This window comes from Marmota marmota, unplaced genomic scaffold, assembly GCF_001458135.2.
Source record: "Marmota marmota marmota unplaced genomic scaffold, marMar, whole genome shotgun sequence".
Classification (NCBI taxonomy): domain Eukaryota; kingdom Metazoa; phylum Chordata; class Mammalia; order Rodentia; family Sciuridae; genus Marmota; species Marmota marmota.
Window position 1 is genome coordinate 60,854,501 of NW_025999842.1, and position 16,536 is coordinate 60,871,036.

Sequence of the window (16,536 nt, forward strand, 5' to 3'; positions counted from 1 at the left end):
TCTTTTTTTTTTTGGGGGGGGGGTACTGGTGTGCTTAACCACTGAGCTACTTCCCCAGGTGTGCTTAACCACTGAGCTACTTCCCCAGCCCTTTTTATTATTTTTTAAATTTTGAGATAGGGTCTCACCAAGTTGCTTAGGGCCTTGATAAGTTGCTGAGACTGGCTCTAAACTTTCAATCCTCCTACCTCAGTTTCCCAAGCCACTGGGATTACAGGTGTATGCCACTGCACTCAGCTGAATTATTCTTTCATAAGGGAAAGGAGAGGGATTTTATTTGGAGAAGAATAGCATTTTTCTCAATTAATTGTTTTACCATGGTTCTACATAATATATAATTTATTATTCATATCTCAAAGTATGAAAAAAAAATCAAATGGCATTTACTTTTATATCACTCAGAGCTTAACCTGGAACTTTGTAAACAGTATACAATCAGTTCATTTAATGCAAAAAACCCTAATATTTATATTTAGATTTTTAAATTCCAAATATGTTAAGTAAAACACATTTAAAAACAAAATAAAAGGGGATCAGAATACAATTTGAAACTTCTAACATATTTTTCATTTTTTAAACAATATGCAAATCAAACCTTGCAATTAGTCTCAACAGATTAGGTAGACAATAAACTGTACCTCAAAACTATACAGGCAATTTATGACAAACTCACAGTTAACATCACATTCAATGGTGAAAAATTGAAAGCTTTTTTTCTAAGATCAAATCTTGCTTTCCCACTCATAAAAGCTGACAAGAGCAGCCATGAAAGAAAACCATTTGACTTAACACAAAGCAGGCTCTATGGAGGTTTTTGTTAGATATTTTTATTGAAACCACTGGAACTAGTATTAAAAGAGGCCAACAATTGGAGAGGTAGTAACCATCTCACTCACATTTATCAATTTTTTTCACCTATCAGCAGCTATAGTAGAGGTCAACAAAGTCAGCAAACTTGTGGTTTTTATTTCTAATCTTTAGAATCATAAATCCTTATCCATAACCAATATTGAAAGGACAATGTTTGGTCTACAAGCAGAGTCAATGAAAGTGGACAAACAGGGAAGACTTTTTTCTACATTCATACCCATTCCCACATCACACAAGTCCCGTCTTCAAAATTTCAAGTAAGTTAGTTTGATTATTCAAATAGTCAATTCATTCAATGAAAACATTAAAAGGATCATTCACTATGATCAGATGGGATTTATCCCTGGTATCCAATGATGATTCAACACAACACAAATCAATAAATATGATATACCATATTAACAGAATAAAGAATTAAAAGCATATGATCACCTCAAGAGATGCAGGAAAAGCAAGTGACAAAACTTACTGTCCTTTTATGACAAAACTCAACAGATTAGGTAGACAATAAACTGTACCTCAACACTATACAGGTCATATATGACAAACCTACAGATAACATCATATTCAATGGTGAAAATTGAAAGCTTTTTTTCTAAGATCAAGAACAAGACAAGGATTCCCATTCTTATAATTTCTTTAAACATAATACTAGAAGTCGTAGGAAGGGCAATTGGGTTAGTGCTATGGTTTAGATATGAGGTGTCCCCTGAAAGCTCATGTGTTAGAAAATGCAAGAAAATTCAAATTGAATAACATAAAATGATTGCATTATAAGAGCTTTAACCTAATTGGTGCATTAATCTGCTGATAGGGATTAACTGGGTAGTAACTGTAGGCAGCTAAGGTGTGGCTAGAGAAGGTGGGTCATTGGGGGCAACCCTCTGGGATATATATTATGTTCCTAGTGAGTGAGGCTCTTTCTCTGCTTCCTGATTGCCACGTCCTATTTGCTTTCCTCCACCCTGCCCTTCTGCCCTGATATTCTGCCTCATCTTGGGCATAGAGCAGTGTACATAGCTGGCTGTCTATGGACTGGAATCTCAGGAACTGTGAGCACCAAATAAAAATTTCCTCCTCTAAAATTGTTCTCATTAGGTCTTTTGGTGACAGTGGTGAAAAAGCTGACTAAAACAGTGACAGTGAGGTAAGAGAAAGAAATAAATGAATCTTAATAGGAAAGGATGAAGTGAAACTATCTAACTATCTTTGCTAATAAAGCAATTTTACCCATAGAAAACGCTAAAGACTGTACTATAAAAACTGACAAATGAATTCAGTAATGTTGCAGGATATAAAAACAACACAAAAATCAGTAGTGTTTCTATATGTAAACAATAAACTATCTGAAGAAAATCTCATTTATAATTTCACAAAAATTAAAATATATAGGGATAAATTTTTATCAAGGAGGTGAAAATCTGTACATTGAAAACTAAAACAATGATGAAACCACAAAAGATCTGAACAGCCAACACAATTATGGGTAAAAAGAACAAAGCTAGAGGTATCACATACCCTCATTTTAAAACACATTACAAAGCTAGAGTAATCAAAACAGTAAGGTATTGACATTAAAAATAGCCACAATGACCAATGGAATAGGAAAACCTAGAAATAACCCCCACCCCCAAACACACACAGTCATTAAAAATAGCCACAATGACCAATGGAATAGGAAAACCTAGAAATAACCCCCACCCCCAAACACACACAGTCAGTTGATCTTTAACAAGGACAATCCGTTCACTTACAGTTCTGGGAAAACTCATTATTCACATGCAAAAAAATGGGCCTTTATCTCACCCCATTCTCAAGAATCAACTCAGAATGGATTAAACAACTTAAATGTAAGATCTGAAACTGCAAAGCTACTAGAAAAAAAAATTGCAGGGAAAAGCTTTGTTAACACTGATCATAGCAAAGTCGTTTTGATATGATCTGAAAAGCACAGGCAACAAAACAAACATAGATCAATGGGAATTCATTACATGAAAAAGATTCTGCACAATAAAGAAAATAAATTAACAGGGTAATGAGACAATCTGTGAAACAGGAGAAAATGTTTGCTAACCATATACCCGATAAGGGGTTAATATCCAAAATATATAAGGAACTCAAATAACTAAATAACAAGAAAGAATACAATTTAAAAAGAACCAAGAAACTGAAAAGACATTTTTAAAAAGAAGACATACAAATGGGTAGCAGATTATGAAAAGGGCTCACTAACACTAACCATCAGGGAAATGGAAGTTAAAATCATAATGAGTATCACCTCAAGGATGGCTATCATCAATAAACAACAGAAAACTAGTGGGGGTGAGAATGTAGAGAAAAAAGGCCCTTGTACAACATTGGTGAGATTGTAAATTAGTATAGCCATTAACAGAAAATGAGATGAATGTCCCTAAAAAAAGATTAATAACAGAACTACTAAGTGATCTAGAAATTCCACTTCTGGGTATATATCCAAAGGAAATGAAATCAGTATGTCAACGAGATACTGTACTCCTATGTTCACTGCAGTGTTAGTCACAATGTTGCAGGATTATTCAGAATAGCCAAGAAATGGAATCAACTTAAATGTTTATCAACTGATAGAAAGAAAAATGTGATATCTACACAGAATGGAATACTACTTAGCCTTAATAAAGAAGGAAATTCTGTCATTTGCATCAACGTGGATGAACCAGGGAGAGTGGGAATCATTGGAAAAATGTTAAGTAAAGGATATAAGGATTTTAAGCAGAAAGAATCTGTTCTAGAGATAATATTACACAATATGGTGAATAAAGTAAGTAAAAATGTATTATTGAAAACTGCTAAGAGGATAGATTTTAAGTGTTCTCCCTACAAAACAAAAGTATGAGAGGTGATATTATATGATAAGCTTAACTTAATCATTCTACAATGTCTACATATATGAAAACATCATTGTATACCATAAGGTTTTCACTTGTCAGTTAAAAAAAGAACTACATCATACAGTACATATGATGAAAAAATAACTTTCTTATCTGCAAATACATGCAGTCTACTGCTTGTTATAGAATATGAGGAAAACCCAAAAAGGATTATATTGCTGCTTTGACCTAAAAGCATTTAAATGGATGCTTTATTAAATGTCTTAATGAATAATATACACGTTCTACTACACTTTTTAATATTTCCATCTCAAATATGTAAATGAACTTGGACTCAAATCTTCCAGTTTCAGAGATTATTAAATGTGGTCACTGCTATGGATTATTTGTTTTGTTAAAAAATGTTAAAATAGGAAAAAGTGGATGGGTTATATGTAGATAAGCTGGATAGAAAAAGAGATTAGGATGAATAAACATGCAAGGTGTTAAGAGAGTTTGATATTATCAAGACAGGTAAATTAGTAGCTTCAGTCCAACTGAGCTTATTTTTTAGAAATAGCAGTAAATATACAGGTGCAAAGTTAGTCTGGAATGATATGTATTAGGAGTAGTGAGCATGGGAATAAAAATCCCATGAAACTGCCAGATCAGTTTTAAACATACTAGGCGGATAAAGCTGCATTTAATTATAAGTACCTCTGTCCTCTTCTGAAGCTCTTGTTCCTTTCCTCATTCTGCCCCTTTTTCATCAATCTCTTCAGTTTTCCCAGGTATATATGCAACAACCCTAAATTTGTTCAACTCTTGGTTCTTTTTCATGTTTCTGAAACATTAATGGCCAAGGCCCAGCTCTGGAAAGAAGATATAACATCTGTTTCCAGCCTTTAGTTGACTGTCATTTTTCTCTCTGGTGCATTAAGGTCAACTACAGAACTGGATAACAAAGCACGACCACTCAGCTCAAGCCTGTTGTTTCTACTGTTTTCCCAACCAAGAGAAAAAGCCAGCACCCAAAACATTAATTCAACAATGAAGAAGTGAACTGTAGTCTTTAACTTTCTGGAAAATAAAGTACAAAGTTAAAAACTCTAGACTTCGAGGTAGCAAGTTAAGGCACTTAAAATATGGGTGATACTATTACCACTAAAGGTCAATAAACAATATTTCTTATGAAGTTCAGACTAGAAGTCATCTAGTAGCATAGATAAAGGTCCAGAAATGCTGTGAAACTTCCTAGCTATTCTAGGAACTAACTTAATTTTAAGAACTTGAAAATTTGTCCTTCACATGCTCATTATGGTAAATTTCTTGATGCAGTATAGCATAATGAAAAAGGGAATTATAGAAAATTTCATGGGTAATAGTGTCAAATAAAGTCAACAGAGAAATGAAGGAAGCTAGTTAGAAAAATAATTAGAAGTTACAATGAGATTCTTTTTTGAAAGGCAAAGTTTAAATAATGTAAAATTTGTATTACATTATTTTCTGCATGAGTTCTTTCATTTTACTTGGTTCTATTATAAGTAGTATTTATACAGTAATATTGTATACACTGTTTACCATTTCTTTCCAAATGGAAAACACATGTGTAGTTAAAGTGTGACTATTTATATGCATTATAATGTAAAAGTGATACTATAAAAATTAAGATGTAGTGAAGAGAAGGATTGAAGAAGAAACATATATACTAATTTCTTCATATTTTAAAGTGAAAAGTCCACAGATTATACCTAAAGCTAGTACTTCAAGAAAAAATTTACATAAATCACTAAAAGTGATATAAATGGTCCCTAGAATTCAAAACAGAAACTGTTCACAGTGGTAAGGTAAAAAAGGGAGAATGGAGAGCATTATCTTCCATGGTGTGACATTCTGTAATATTCTGAAGTAATTTATTTTTTCTTTTTGGTGAAATTATTTCTACTAAAAAATAAATAACAACCTTTTCTTCTACTTTTATTTCTAATAGTTAAATAAGGATTTTAGGGAGATGAAAGGAAGGACTGTAATTCTGGGACTTTTAACTTAAACTTCAAGGATACCAACAGGATATTATCACAAGTGAACTAGTCCTGCAAATCATGTCGTCACTCAGTGCTGTACCTGTAATGCCTCTTACTGCCCTAGGGTCAAGTGCATGCCTAATCTATACAACCTGCCACAGATGAAGAGTTTCAGCTTTGTCAGAGGTGGGGCAATCACATCTGAAACAGAGCACAGATAATAACCTTCCAGTTACTAGTTGGAATAACTTTTGCAATATTTTAATTATTTTTATTACAAAAATCAAAGTTCTGGAGACTAGAGACTTCGAAGATTTCACGAAAGTGAGAAACATCACTTTAATGAAGACAGATTCACACAATTTCCCTTCCCCACCTCCCCAGTAAAGAGAATGACATTCTCTAATAGGTAATATGAGCACCATAGGATTGTATTGGTGAAAGGTAATAGATTTTTCTTTGGTTTTCCTTAGTGGTTTTAAATTTGCAAATAACTTGGATGTTACTATTATTGTTCAGAATAGAGTGTTCCTATTTTGATTATTTTCCGACTTTCATTCTGGACTTTTCATTCTGAAATAAAGCTAACTCCTTCAAAGTACCTGTATATTCCATAGTAGTTTTAGCTAAGTAAGACCAGTCAACATTATTTTATTTCTGTCTTCATCTGTTCATGGTAAACACTCATGCTGTAGTGGCATATGCAACTTAGGGCAGTTATGAGGTTTGTCTGATTGGTTCCACAGAATAGGAATACTTTTCAAGCACATGCCTGGGGCAATTGCTGGGTTCTGCATCCATTGTCCAGTCACATCTTACTTGAAAGAAACAAAATGGAAACTCCACAGGGGCCGAGAGAAATCTTACACAAGTGCACTCAGTAACAAAAATAGTATCATTTTAAACATTTTGCAAAATTGTTTTGAACTCAGAGTTAGCAAATAAAAATTTAATTTGGATTCAAATGCTCTTATGGATTTACATGTAAATACTGTTGAATTGTTTATCCATTCAGCATCTATCCAAATACTTACTGGTGCCCATTATACGCCAGGAATTGTTTTGTACTTAGGATATAGCAGTGAATAAAACAAAGTCCCCAATGTTTCCACATTATAAAGAAGCTTACACTATACAATTAAATTTCTCCCAAAAGTACTTTATAATTTATGTCTTCAAAGTCTTTACTGTATGTTTAAATTACTGCAAGCTATGACCAATTTCCACCGAAGACTTACCAACAGTTCAGTATTTCAAGTGGTTAAGTTGGCCAGTAAATAGAAATTGTTTTCTTGTAAACATATTTAGTCATGTTGTACTCTAACAGAAAAACACAATTGCATTCTGAATTTACCAGTTAATGTTTATGTATAGATTATTTAGATTTAAATAAATTATTTAGGAATTACATTTACTTAATTATTTTATATCTAAACTCAGTAAGATTTCATAATTGTTTTTTCTACCCAGATGTTTAATTATATTTCAAGAAATATGAGATACATGTCATGAGTTAACTGAAAAAGCATCAATTTTAAAAAAAAGGGGGGGAATAGGATTCTACACATAGTGGAATACTATACACAGTATTGCTAAGCTTTCCTGGGAGTTTGAATGTAGATACAATATTTTCTCTACAAACAGACTTTAAGATATCTCTTTTTCAACAGATTTCTTATTAAAAGCAGATTCCTGGATCATATCCTACACGTAATGAGTCAAAATTTATCAATGTGGGGCCTGAAAAAACTATTTTCAAGAGCAAGCTGGTTGATTATCATACTCTAATGTTTAAGAAGATAAAGTAATTGTGCATGTGTGAGGTGCATGTGTGTTGGGGGGAAAGCTGTGTATTGTTGTGGCTATATCTATTTTCTCCTGGATGAAACTTCTTATGCCGTAAGAATCATATCCATTATGGAGTCAGGTTTTTCACTGGCAAAATTATTTGTATGAAACCTAGCCAAACACAGGACACAGAGAACATGCCACGTGGGGTATATGTTCTGCCAAGAGACCTACTTCAGCATCCAAAATGCCTGGCAGTTGTCAGAACTTGCAAGGGGAATTTTGTTTACTTTGTGAAATGCCCAGTAGGTTCCAAAGGTCACTTAGGAATATTGTTATACTAACGGTTAGGAAAAGACAGTTTCTTTAAGTTAAATGTATTCACCAAAGGGACATTTTTGATCTCAATATTTATTTTATTTCTGGTCAATCAATAAAAGTCCTTACATTGTGAAATCTCTAATTTCCAAAAATACCATTAGGAAAAAAAGGAGAATACTACTTAATATTATTTTTTTAAAATATTTTTTTTTAGTTGTCAATGGACCTTTATTTTATTTATCTATATGTGGTGCTGAGAATTGAACCCAGTGCCTCACACATGCTAGGCAAGCGCTCTACCACTGAGCTATGACCCTAGCCCTAATACTGTTTATAGTTCCAAATATCTTTTACCTGATGTCATCTATATGATTATGCACTGTATGTGATATCATATTGTTTGTTATGTCCAAGAATCTTGACAGGAATACTTATTGTAAAATAAACATTTCAAATAAAACAAAATTTTCAATGAAATAAAAAAATTACTTCTTAGTTTATTGAATTACAGGAATATGGTAATTAACAATAGTATAAAGGAAAAATACCCTTATTTAGGTTTAGGAAGAGTCTGAACCAATAGTTCTAAAATGTGAAAATACTGCCTTAATTATTTATATAGATTCGTGTTTATTTTACATACATAATCACTTCTTCCTCAACTTTAAGTTAAGAGTGATGACCATTTAATGAAGAAGTTTCAGAAAGTCAGAAGAGTGAGGCGAAGTCTGAAAATACAATAAACAGATGCTTCAAGGAGAAAGTGACAGACAGTAGGGCAGAAATGTGACAGAAGTCAGAGGAGGTGACAGCAGATGGCAGAAGTGGCAGACATGAATGGTGATAGAACAGGCAACAAGCAGCAAACACAAACGTGGTGAGAAGCAATGTGAAAAAGTGGAGGAGGGATAAAACTTGTTTGCATAATGGTACAACATTCAGTGATGCATTAATAAAAAGGAAATGCAAGTACATATCCATCTATGACAAGAGGGAAATTATTAAATCTAGTATAAACTCTAAATCTTCTATTTTTTTTTAGTAAGATGCTTCTATTAATTCATGTATTCACTAATACCCAGAAAAGACAGGAAGAAGTGAGAGCACAAGAAGTAGATTTCAACACTCATATCCCTGTCCCAACAGGACAACAAATATAACTGTCCTGATCTCTTCTGGGTGTCTAGGAAACCTGCCACAAGTGAACAGGTGTTTGGGTTTGATGGGCTCAGTGACTCAGTTCAGAGGCTGTGATGTTTACTGGTAGATATAGAAATTACTTCCTCAAACTCAGTGAATCCTGACACAGCAGTTCTGCTTCATGCTAGTTCCCTGAACTGTGATGAAAGCTTTCACCATCTAAAGGTGAACTGCTGCTTCTTAGCCATGAAAGCCATCTGAGGCCCTTGGGATGCCTGCAGCCAGCTGAAGAGACAGAAAAGACAGATAGAGCTGAGACAGACTATCTTTAGGGGAAGGAAAGAAAAGAAAACTATAGGAGTGGGAAGAAAGTGGTAGGGGGGACAGGGCAGGAGAGTAGTTCTATGTATGGTGAATGGGACAAACGCACCACCAAAGGCCCAAGGGCTGATCTGTGGATTCTTCGCTCTGAAACTCTTTGTCATGTGCCTTAAAAATACACACTTATTTAGGTGGTTCACAGAGAACAGGACTACATGATCCTGAAGTCATAATCCTCTCATTTAAATATAAAACTTGCCCATGCAGTTTTTCCCTTATTGTTCTCCAGTTCCCCCTGCTTATTTACCTCTTTTACACCCTGTTCTGTTTCCATCCCTGAACCTTTTGTTGGTGCCCCATGGAACCTGTGCTTTAAGATCAACAAACTTTCTCATCTTTGATGCCATTTACTACTGAACACTACCTTTCATTCGCTGAAGAACTCTGGTGCCTAGCTTATAATCTTCAGCTCTCTGAACTCTAGATATTATATACTATATACTTGGGTTGTAACCCATTCAACATCCAAGACTCACCACTTTATTTTCTAGCTCCCCGCCCCCTTTTCCCTTTACCTCACTTGGGTCACTTACTTCCACTATCACATTCATGGTACTTAATACCTGTTCTCTCTGAAATGACTAATTCAACTCTCCCCTCCTCAGATAAGGACTCCTACCCTAGTAGTTTTTTTACTCAACAGCTTAACCTATGGCTGTTACCTGACTTCAATGAGATCTCTGCCTTCTCTCTTATATATCAACACACTCCCTATCTTTTTTCTTTTTCTGGGGTACCAGGGATAGAACCCAGGGGCATTCAACCACCGAGCCACATCCCCAACCCTATTTTGTTTATTTAAAGACAAAGTCTCACTGAGTTGCTTAGTGTTTCACTTTTGCTGAGGCTGGCTTTGAACTTGCAGTTTTCCTGCCTCAGCCTCCTAACCCACTGGAATTACAGGTATGTGCCACGGTGCCTGGTCACTCCCTATCTTTTCACAAAACTTATACTACACATTATTCTTTTTCTAGCTTCAGCCTTCTTCTTTTTTTTTTTTTTAAACTGAAGATTAAACATGCTGAAAAATATTTAACAAAACAAAAGAAATATCTTTGCTTACAATTCTTACAGCTAAATGTATAAAATAGTGGGCATTTTCTCTTTCCATTTATTTACCTCCTGTTCACTCGTCAATCTCTCTCCATCTGCCCCTCACCATATTGAGTTCTTTTAGAAATCACCAATGACCTCCACTAGCTTTTTAAATCCATATTATAAGCAGATGATCCATTTTCATTACCATTGGACACAGGTGATCTCTTTACTGAAGCAGTGTGTTCCTGAGGTCTCTGTAAACAGCACACACACTGGGATTGCCTGTGTCTCTATTTCTTGCTCAGGCTTTTTTTCAGACTTTCATCTCTTTATTCATATTTTATTTATTTGTTTTTGGTATTAGGTATTGAACCCAGGGATGCTTCCCCACTGAGCCACATTCCTAGACCTTTTGAGATAAGAAGTATCTTGCTAAATTGCTTAGAGCCTCACTAAATTGCTGAGACTGGCCTTGAACTTGCAATCCTCTAGCCTCAGCCTCCCAAGCCTCTGGGATTAGAGGTATGTGCCACCATGTCCCATTCAAACTTCAGCTTCAACATTAGAAACCTCAAATATAATGTGTCTAAATACCTTATCAGAAACTATAACTTTAGTCACCTATTTTTCACATGAGCAATTTTTCACATGAGCAAATTTCTTTCTTTACCAATGCCTACAACATTCTATTTTACTAACTAACTTTAAATATCTCTTGAATATACTTATTTTTCTCTATGTCCACTACCATCAACCCATTGAAATCACCAATATGACTACTGTGACCTCATAAACTGGTGTCCCCCAATTTTTCCTACTCTATTCTTTTCTATTCCTGATAGTCTATTTTCCATATTCAGCAAGAAGGATCCTTTAAAAATCTAAATCCAATCATTATACTTTCTTGCTTGTAACATTTAATGGCTTTATATGGAAATCAAATTCTCAAACCTTCAAATGACCTTTCAATGCCTCGCCCTGCTTGGGTCATTCAAATTTTCATTCTTGTTTTCTGCACTTCAGTCTTTAGTTTATTTTAGAGTCATTCTTTCCTCAGGTCTTTTCATATATATCTTGTGTGTGTGTGTGTGTGTGTGCACACACGTGCACACTTTTTTTTTTTCTATTTCGGAGTCTCCTTCCCCATAAGATCACTCCCTACCTCTTCCAATGTTAGCTAATCCATTTATACTGTATCATTTATCATTTATTATTTGCTTAAGTTATTCCCCCAGAAAAGCCAGATTTGCTTTTCTTTTTTAGTGTTTATCATAAGTGTAATACATGAATAATCTGTTTTAATGTCAGTGCTTCTTGCCCCAACTCAAACCTTCCCCCATACTGCCAAACTGTTAAATCCATGAGAGCAGCAACACCATCTGTTTTATTCATGCATCTAATACTGCATCTGTGAGGTCCAGCACACTGCTTGGCATGCAATATGTATCTAATAAATATGTGTAGAATGAATAAATAAATGAAGGAATAAAAATTTTATTCCAACCCTGGGATTCTGTTTATTCTAACACAGTAAAGAGCATTGTTAATGATAGTTTCAGGTTTTACACAAATAGAAGTAGGGAAAAAATAACAACAAAAACAACAAAAAAGAAACCCCAGCAATTCAAAATTGTTTAATTCAAATGTAGTTTTCTTAGGAGGGAGCACTCTTAAGAACTGGCTAACTCCTGGCAGTAAAGTTCAATTTGTAATTAACTATTCACAAAACACATCCTCAAAAATCAGTGAGAAGAGAGTTCTCCTTCAAGGAATTAATGAACAAAATTTAACTTCTTGCTAGAGTTAGTTCCGGCATTCTCTAAACTAATCCTTGAGGCTCATATTCCTCGGTTTATTTACAAATTGATTTGCCCTTTGTCCAAGTTAGAAAAAACTGAAAAAGTATACTTTACAAAAACAAGGAACAAAAATGTCTAGTAAAGGTTTTTCATTAAATAAGCATTCTACAAAGAAAGTTCAATTACAGATTCTGTTTGTATCTCAAATTAGTAATTTATAAAAAATATTCTGAATGAAGAATGAGAAAAAATTAGGAAAATAAAGTCAAATTTTGGTTGTACTCTGAAATATCCATCCATGATGTTTAAAAACATACTATATCTTTCCCATAGCAACAATTACCATCAATAACAAATCTATTTTTTCCTTCAACGTGGTTGAGCACATGCTTTTTTTTTTTTCTGGTATCCACAGTTAAATAAAAGAATGAAGAAAAAAACCTTCTTTGAATAAACTTCAAATCTAACCAGAGTTCTATCTCATATGTAGTGAATAGAAATAGTGTAGATAAAATAGGGAACTGGAATTCTTGTCTGCCATAGTGGGTGTGACGACTACTGCTAACCATGTTTTAATAAGTATTGTTGTGTTCCTTCCACAACAAAAATGTAGGTGGCAAAGCTGAAGTTTTAGGCAGTAGATTTATGGACAAGAGTGGTTTCTACATATCCACCACACTCTGATTCTAATGCTCACCTTGATCAGATACTGATTCATATTCTGTTGCTCTAACTATGCTTCCACATGCTCTTGACCTACGTTACCTTCACAGGGATGTCCTCTTCTTGGCTTGCTTGCTCAGAGGTAAAGACATAGGAAATTTCTTTGTGAGATGTGTTCTGGCGGCAGATGGCACATTTAATGGAGCTTCTGTGAGACCCCACACTGTATTGTTCAATAATAATAGAAATGCATTCATTACAGAAACAGTGTCCACAAGTTAGTACTGCCCACTAAAACAGAAAACACACAAAAAAGCCTTTGTAAGATGCTATTAAAGATGTTTTCATTCTATAAATACAACAAATGAAGTGACTCATGATTTCGCTTCCTAAATATTCTACAATATTAACATTCTATAAATATAAAATTCAAGTTGTACTTTTAAATTAATTATTTTTTTGTCACAAGGAAATAAGCTTTCAGTGTTTAGTTCTACTGACCCTAGTCAATTACCATTATTTTGTAATAAACTGGTACTCATTTCAGATTTAGAAAAAATGCAAATTATTCTTACCAATCTAACAGCAGATATTACAGCAGAACAATATTAATTAGGAGACAATGTACTTAATATATCCTTTTCAATTGATTAATAAGATTTATAGTTTTGTATACTAAAGAATTTATATAGAAAATGAGATTAACATCTCAGATTAATTTTGAAAGTGGTTCTGGATACATTAAAAAAAAGATCCAAACAAAAAAAAAATATTTTTCAGAAATTCCTTGTCCAATTTAAAGAAAAGAAAAATAATACTCTCTGAATCTCTGGAGAATGCCATAAAGTATATGTACCTCTTTGGTAATAGTGTTGTAGAAGAGAATAGTGGTGTAGGTGTCAACTCCAGAAGCTACAGTATTTTATGCAATTTATTTAACATCTTTTTTCACCAAAAACAACAAAAATGGGGTTCATGAGTACAAGGCTCCTTAGTTGTTTTTTTCTAAGATATAGATATGTATGAATCTGCATAGAAAGAAAATACGTGGCTAGGTTCCCCCAACATACTTTGTAGAAGGTCTAAGAAGCTTCTTGGAAAAGAGTCACACCAAGAAAAGAAAAAATTGAGGGAGATAAGCCTGGTTTTTAAAACAATAATAGAAAAGGAAAGGGATTATTTTGTGTTTGGTTGGCTGATACTGTTCTCATTGCTCTTCAGCTGTACCTCTGCTCTCAAGGGGTTGTGTCAGACTCCTCAGGAGGCTGGGACAAAATTAAGGAGCTATCTCACTACCACTTCTGCTTGATACACAGCAGCACTATGCAGTACCTTATGTATCTGTAGTGCCACTGGCAAGAAAGGATGCTTGAGAGAACTTTTGTGACTCTGAGAGCTCAGAATAAATAAATAACAGAGCAATCAAAGAGACACCCACATTAGGAGTCATGAGACTGACTGAAGTGTCTGAAACATAAGAACAGATGAATGGCAATACTTCCTGAATCAGCAGATACAGATGAGCTATCTCGGACAGAGTCTAATTGAATAGACCTAAATTACAGAGGGAGGAGAACTGGGAAACTAAGAGGAAAGGATAGAGTTCCCATAGATTGTGGATATGAACAGAGTTCGAAATGTAACAGTTTTGCAATCCAATATGTTCTTCTAGGTGTAGGAGGCCTGACTTTCACAGGAAGTGAATGGAATAATGAATATGAAAGAATTTAAAAAGTGAAAATGTTAAAGATTAAAAAGGAAATAATTTTTTGTAGATAATACAATTGCATGAATATCATCAAAAACTAAAAACAAAAAAGACTGCTCTATGTTATGTTCCCTGTCATTCCCCGTTTCTTTCTTGGGTGTTGGGGATTGAACCTAGGGCCTTGCACATGCTAGGCATATCCTCTACCACTACCCTGTACCCCATCCCTATATTCCCCCCATCTTTTTTTTGGTACTGGGGATGGAACTGAGGGTACTTTACCACTGAGCTACATTCCCAAACTTTTTATTATTTATCTTGACACAAGGTACCGCTACATTGCTGAAACTGGCCTTGAACTTGCAATCCTCCTGCCTCTGCCCCCAAAGTTGCTGGGATTATAGAAGTGTGTCACTTTGCTCAGCCTCTTTCACTTTTACTCATAGTATTTTTATCACTGATTTTTGTCAGAAGTCATCAATATCTGTATAGTATTACGAGTTTCCAATGTTATACCTATCCTATTAAGATTTATAATTAAAGTTTCCTTTGAGAGTCTAGCTTCTACTTAAATCTTGAAAACTAAAAGGTCCTTTCTTCCTGATTATTCCTGCTTAGAACATGGAATTTATATATTTAATTTCAGTTCCAAAGTTCCATAAAGGGGAGGACAGTGGAGGATACTTTTATTTGTTAATGGTAACAGGCTTATGTTTAAAATGTTGAAAAGTAATGAACCTTCTGATATTGTATACAGTGATTTATCCTACTTAGGATAAAAATTTGAGCCTCCTAGAGAATAATTATATGGTGCCATCATGTGTATACATATTTGTATGTAATAGTCACAAAGAAGTGTACTTAATTACTATGGGTGCTTTCTAAAAAGCACATCTAAATTCCTGTAGAAGTGATGTTATTTGCACTTTAAAGCCTGGATTATAAGATACTAACAATATTAAGTAACAGCTATGTTACTAAACCTCGGTACTACCTTCGTAAGTTAAATTTATCTGCGATGCATTATATTTCTGTACAATTACGAAATAACTATAGTCATCCAGCAAAATTAAATGACTTGGAAACAATTTCATGTTTGGCAATATGTTCAAAATCATGAAACTTTAATACCCTAACCTTAAAGAGATGGGTAATACTTGTCTTTCACACAGTAATCATGAAAGAAAGACTGATTGACTGATTGTATATAGAAACCATTGAAAATCATAATCATTTTTATAAATGTATGTGACATTTCACCTGTTTTCCCAGCTGTCGAGCACAGATTGGACAAGGTTCTGGATTAACACCTCCTGATGTTTTGTCTTGAGACTATGCAAGAGAAGAATCCAAAAATACATTAGTGACATTTTTAGACTTAAAACCTACCTGATAGATGCTTTTCAATTAATTTCTGGAAGTAAATGCTGGCAAATGCAATTAAAATAATCTAATGATTGAGATTATCTAATAATTTATATATTACCTAACACCATCATTCCTAGGATTTACCAAAAGAATTTATTTAAGGTATGAACAAAAAAAGAAACAATTTTTTATTACAGTTGAAGAAATGTTACTATATTTGTGATTATGGTAGAACATAAAGGCAAAATATGATGTAACTAAATTTTCAAAACTTTAGTTTTAGATTTTGTTATAAATAAATATGAATTATTTAAAAATATATAATTTAGATTTTTGAAATAAATCCTCTTTAAAAATTCTGAAGAAAATGTGCACTGGTAATGCATATCCACTTGGCATAGGATCAGAGACATGGGAAGAAGCAGCACATAGTTATGTATGTAACATAACCCCTTACTAATACTACATGTTTCTCAGCATCCTTTTTCTAGTTGCCTTAACCCATTATGTTCTGGCAGCCCATATATAGGACACTTATATGTTGTGAAAAACAGAAATATTAATGATGTGAGATCTCTATGCTTGGAAAT

At 34.0% G+C, this 16,536-nt stretch overlaps 1 protein-coding gene across 6 annotated transcripts in view; it reads right to left on the reverse strand.

Moving 5' to 3' along the window:
- Positions 1-16,536, reverse strand: part of Shprh (SNF2 histone linker PHD RING helicase) — an 84,520-nt gene that overhangs the window by 14,212 nt on the left and 53,772 nt on the right. For 5 of the 6 annotated variants that reach the window (XM_015502046.2, XM_048799518.1, XM_048799517.1 and 2 more), the window contains 2 exons: positions 15,839-15,910; positions 12,973-13,161 (listed from right to left, as the gene is read on the reverse strand). In XM_015502046.2, coding sequence (XP_015357532.1) covers positions 12,973-13,161; positions 15,839-15,910 — 261 coding nt within the window. Of the gene's footprint in view, positions 1-4,433; positions 4,589-12,972; positions 13,162-15,838; positions 15,911-16,536 lie in introns of all 6 variants that reach the window. The other variant, XR_007346063.1, reaches the window with a different exon arrangement.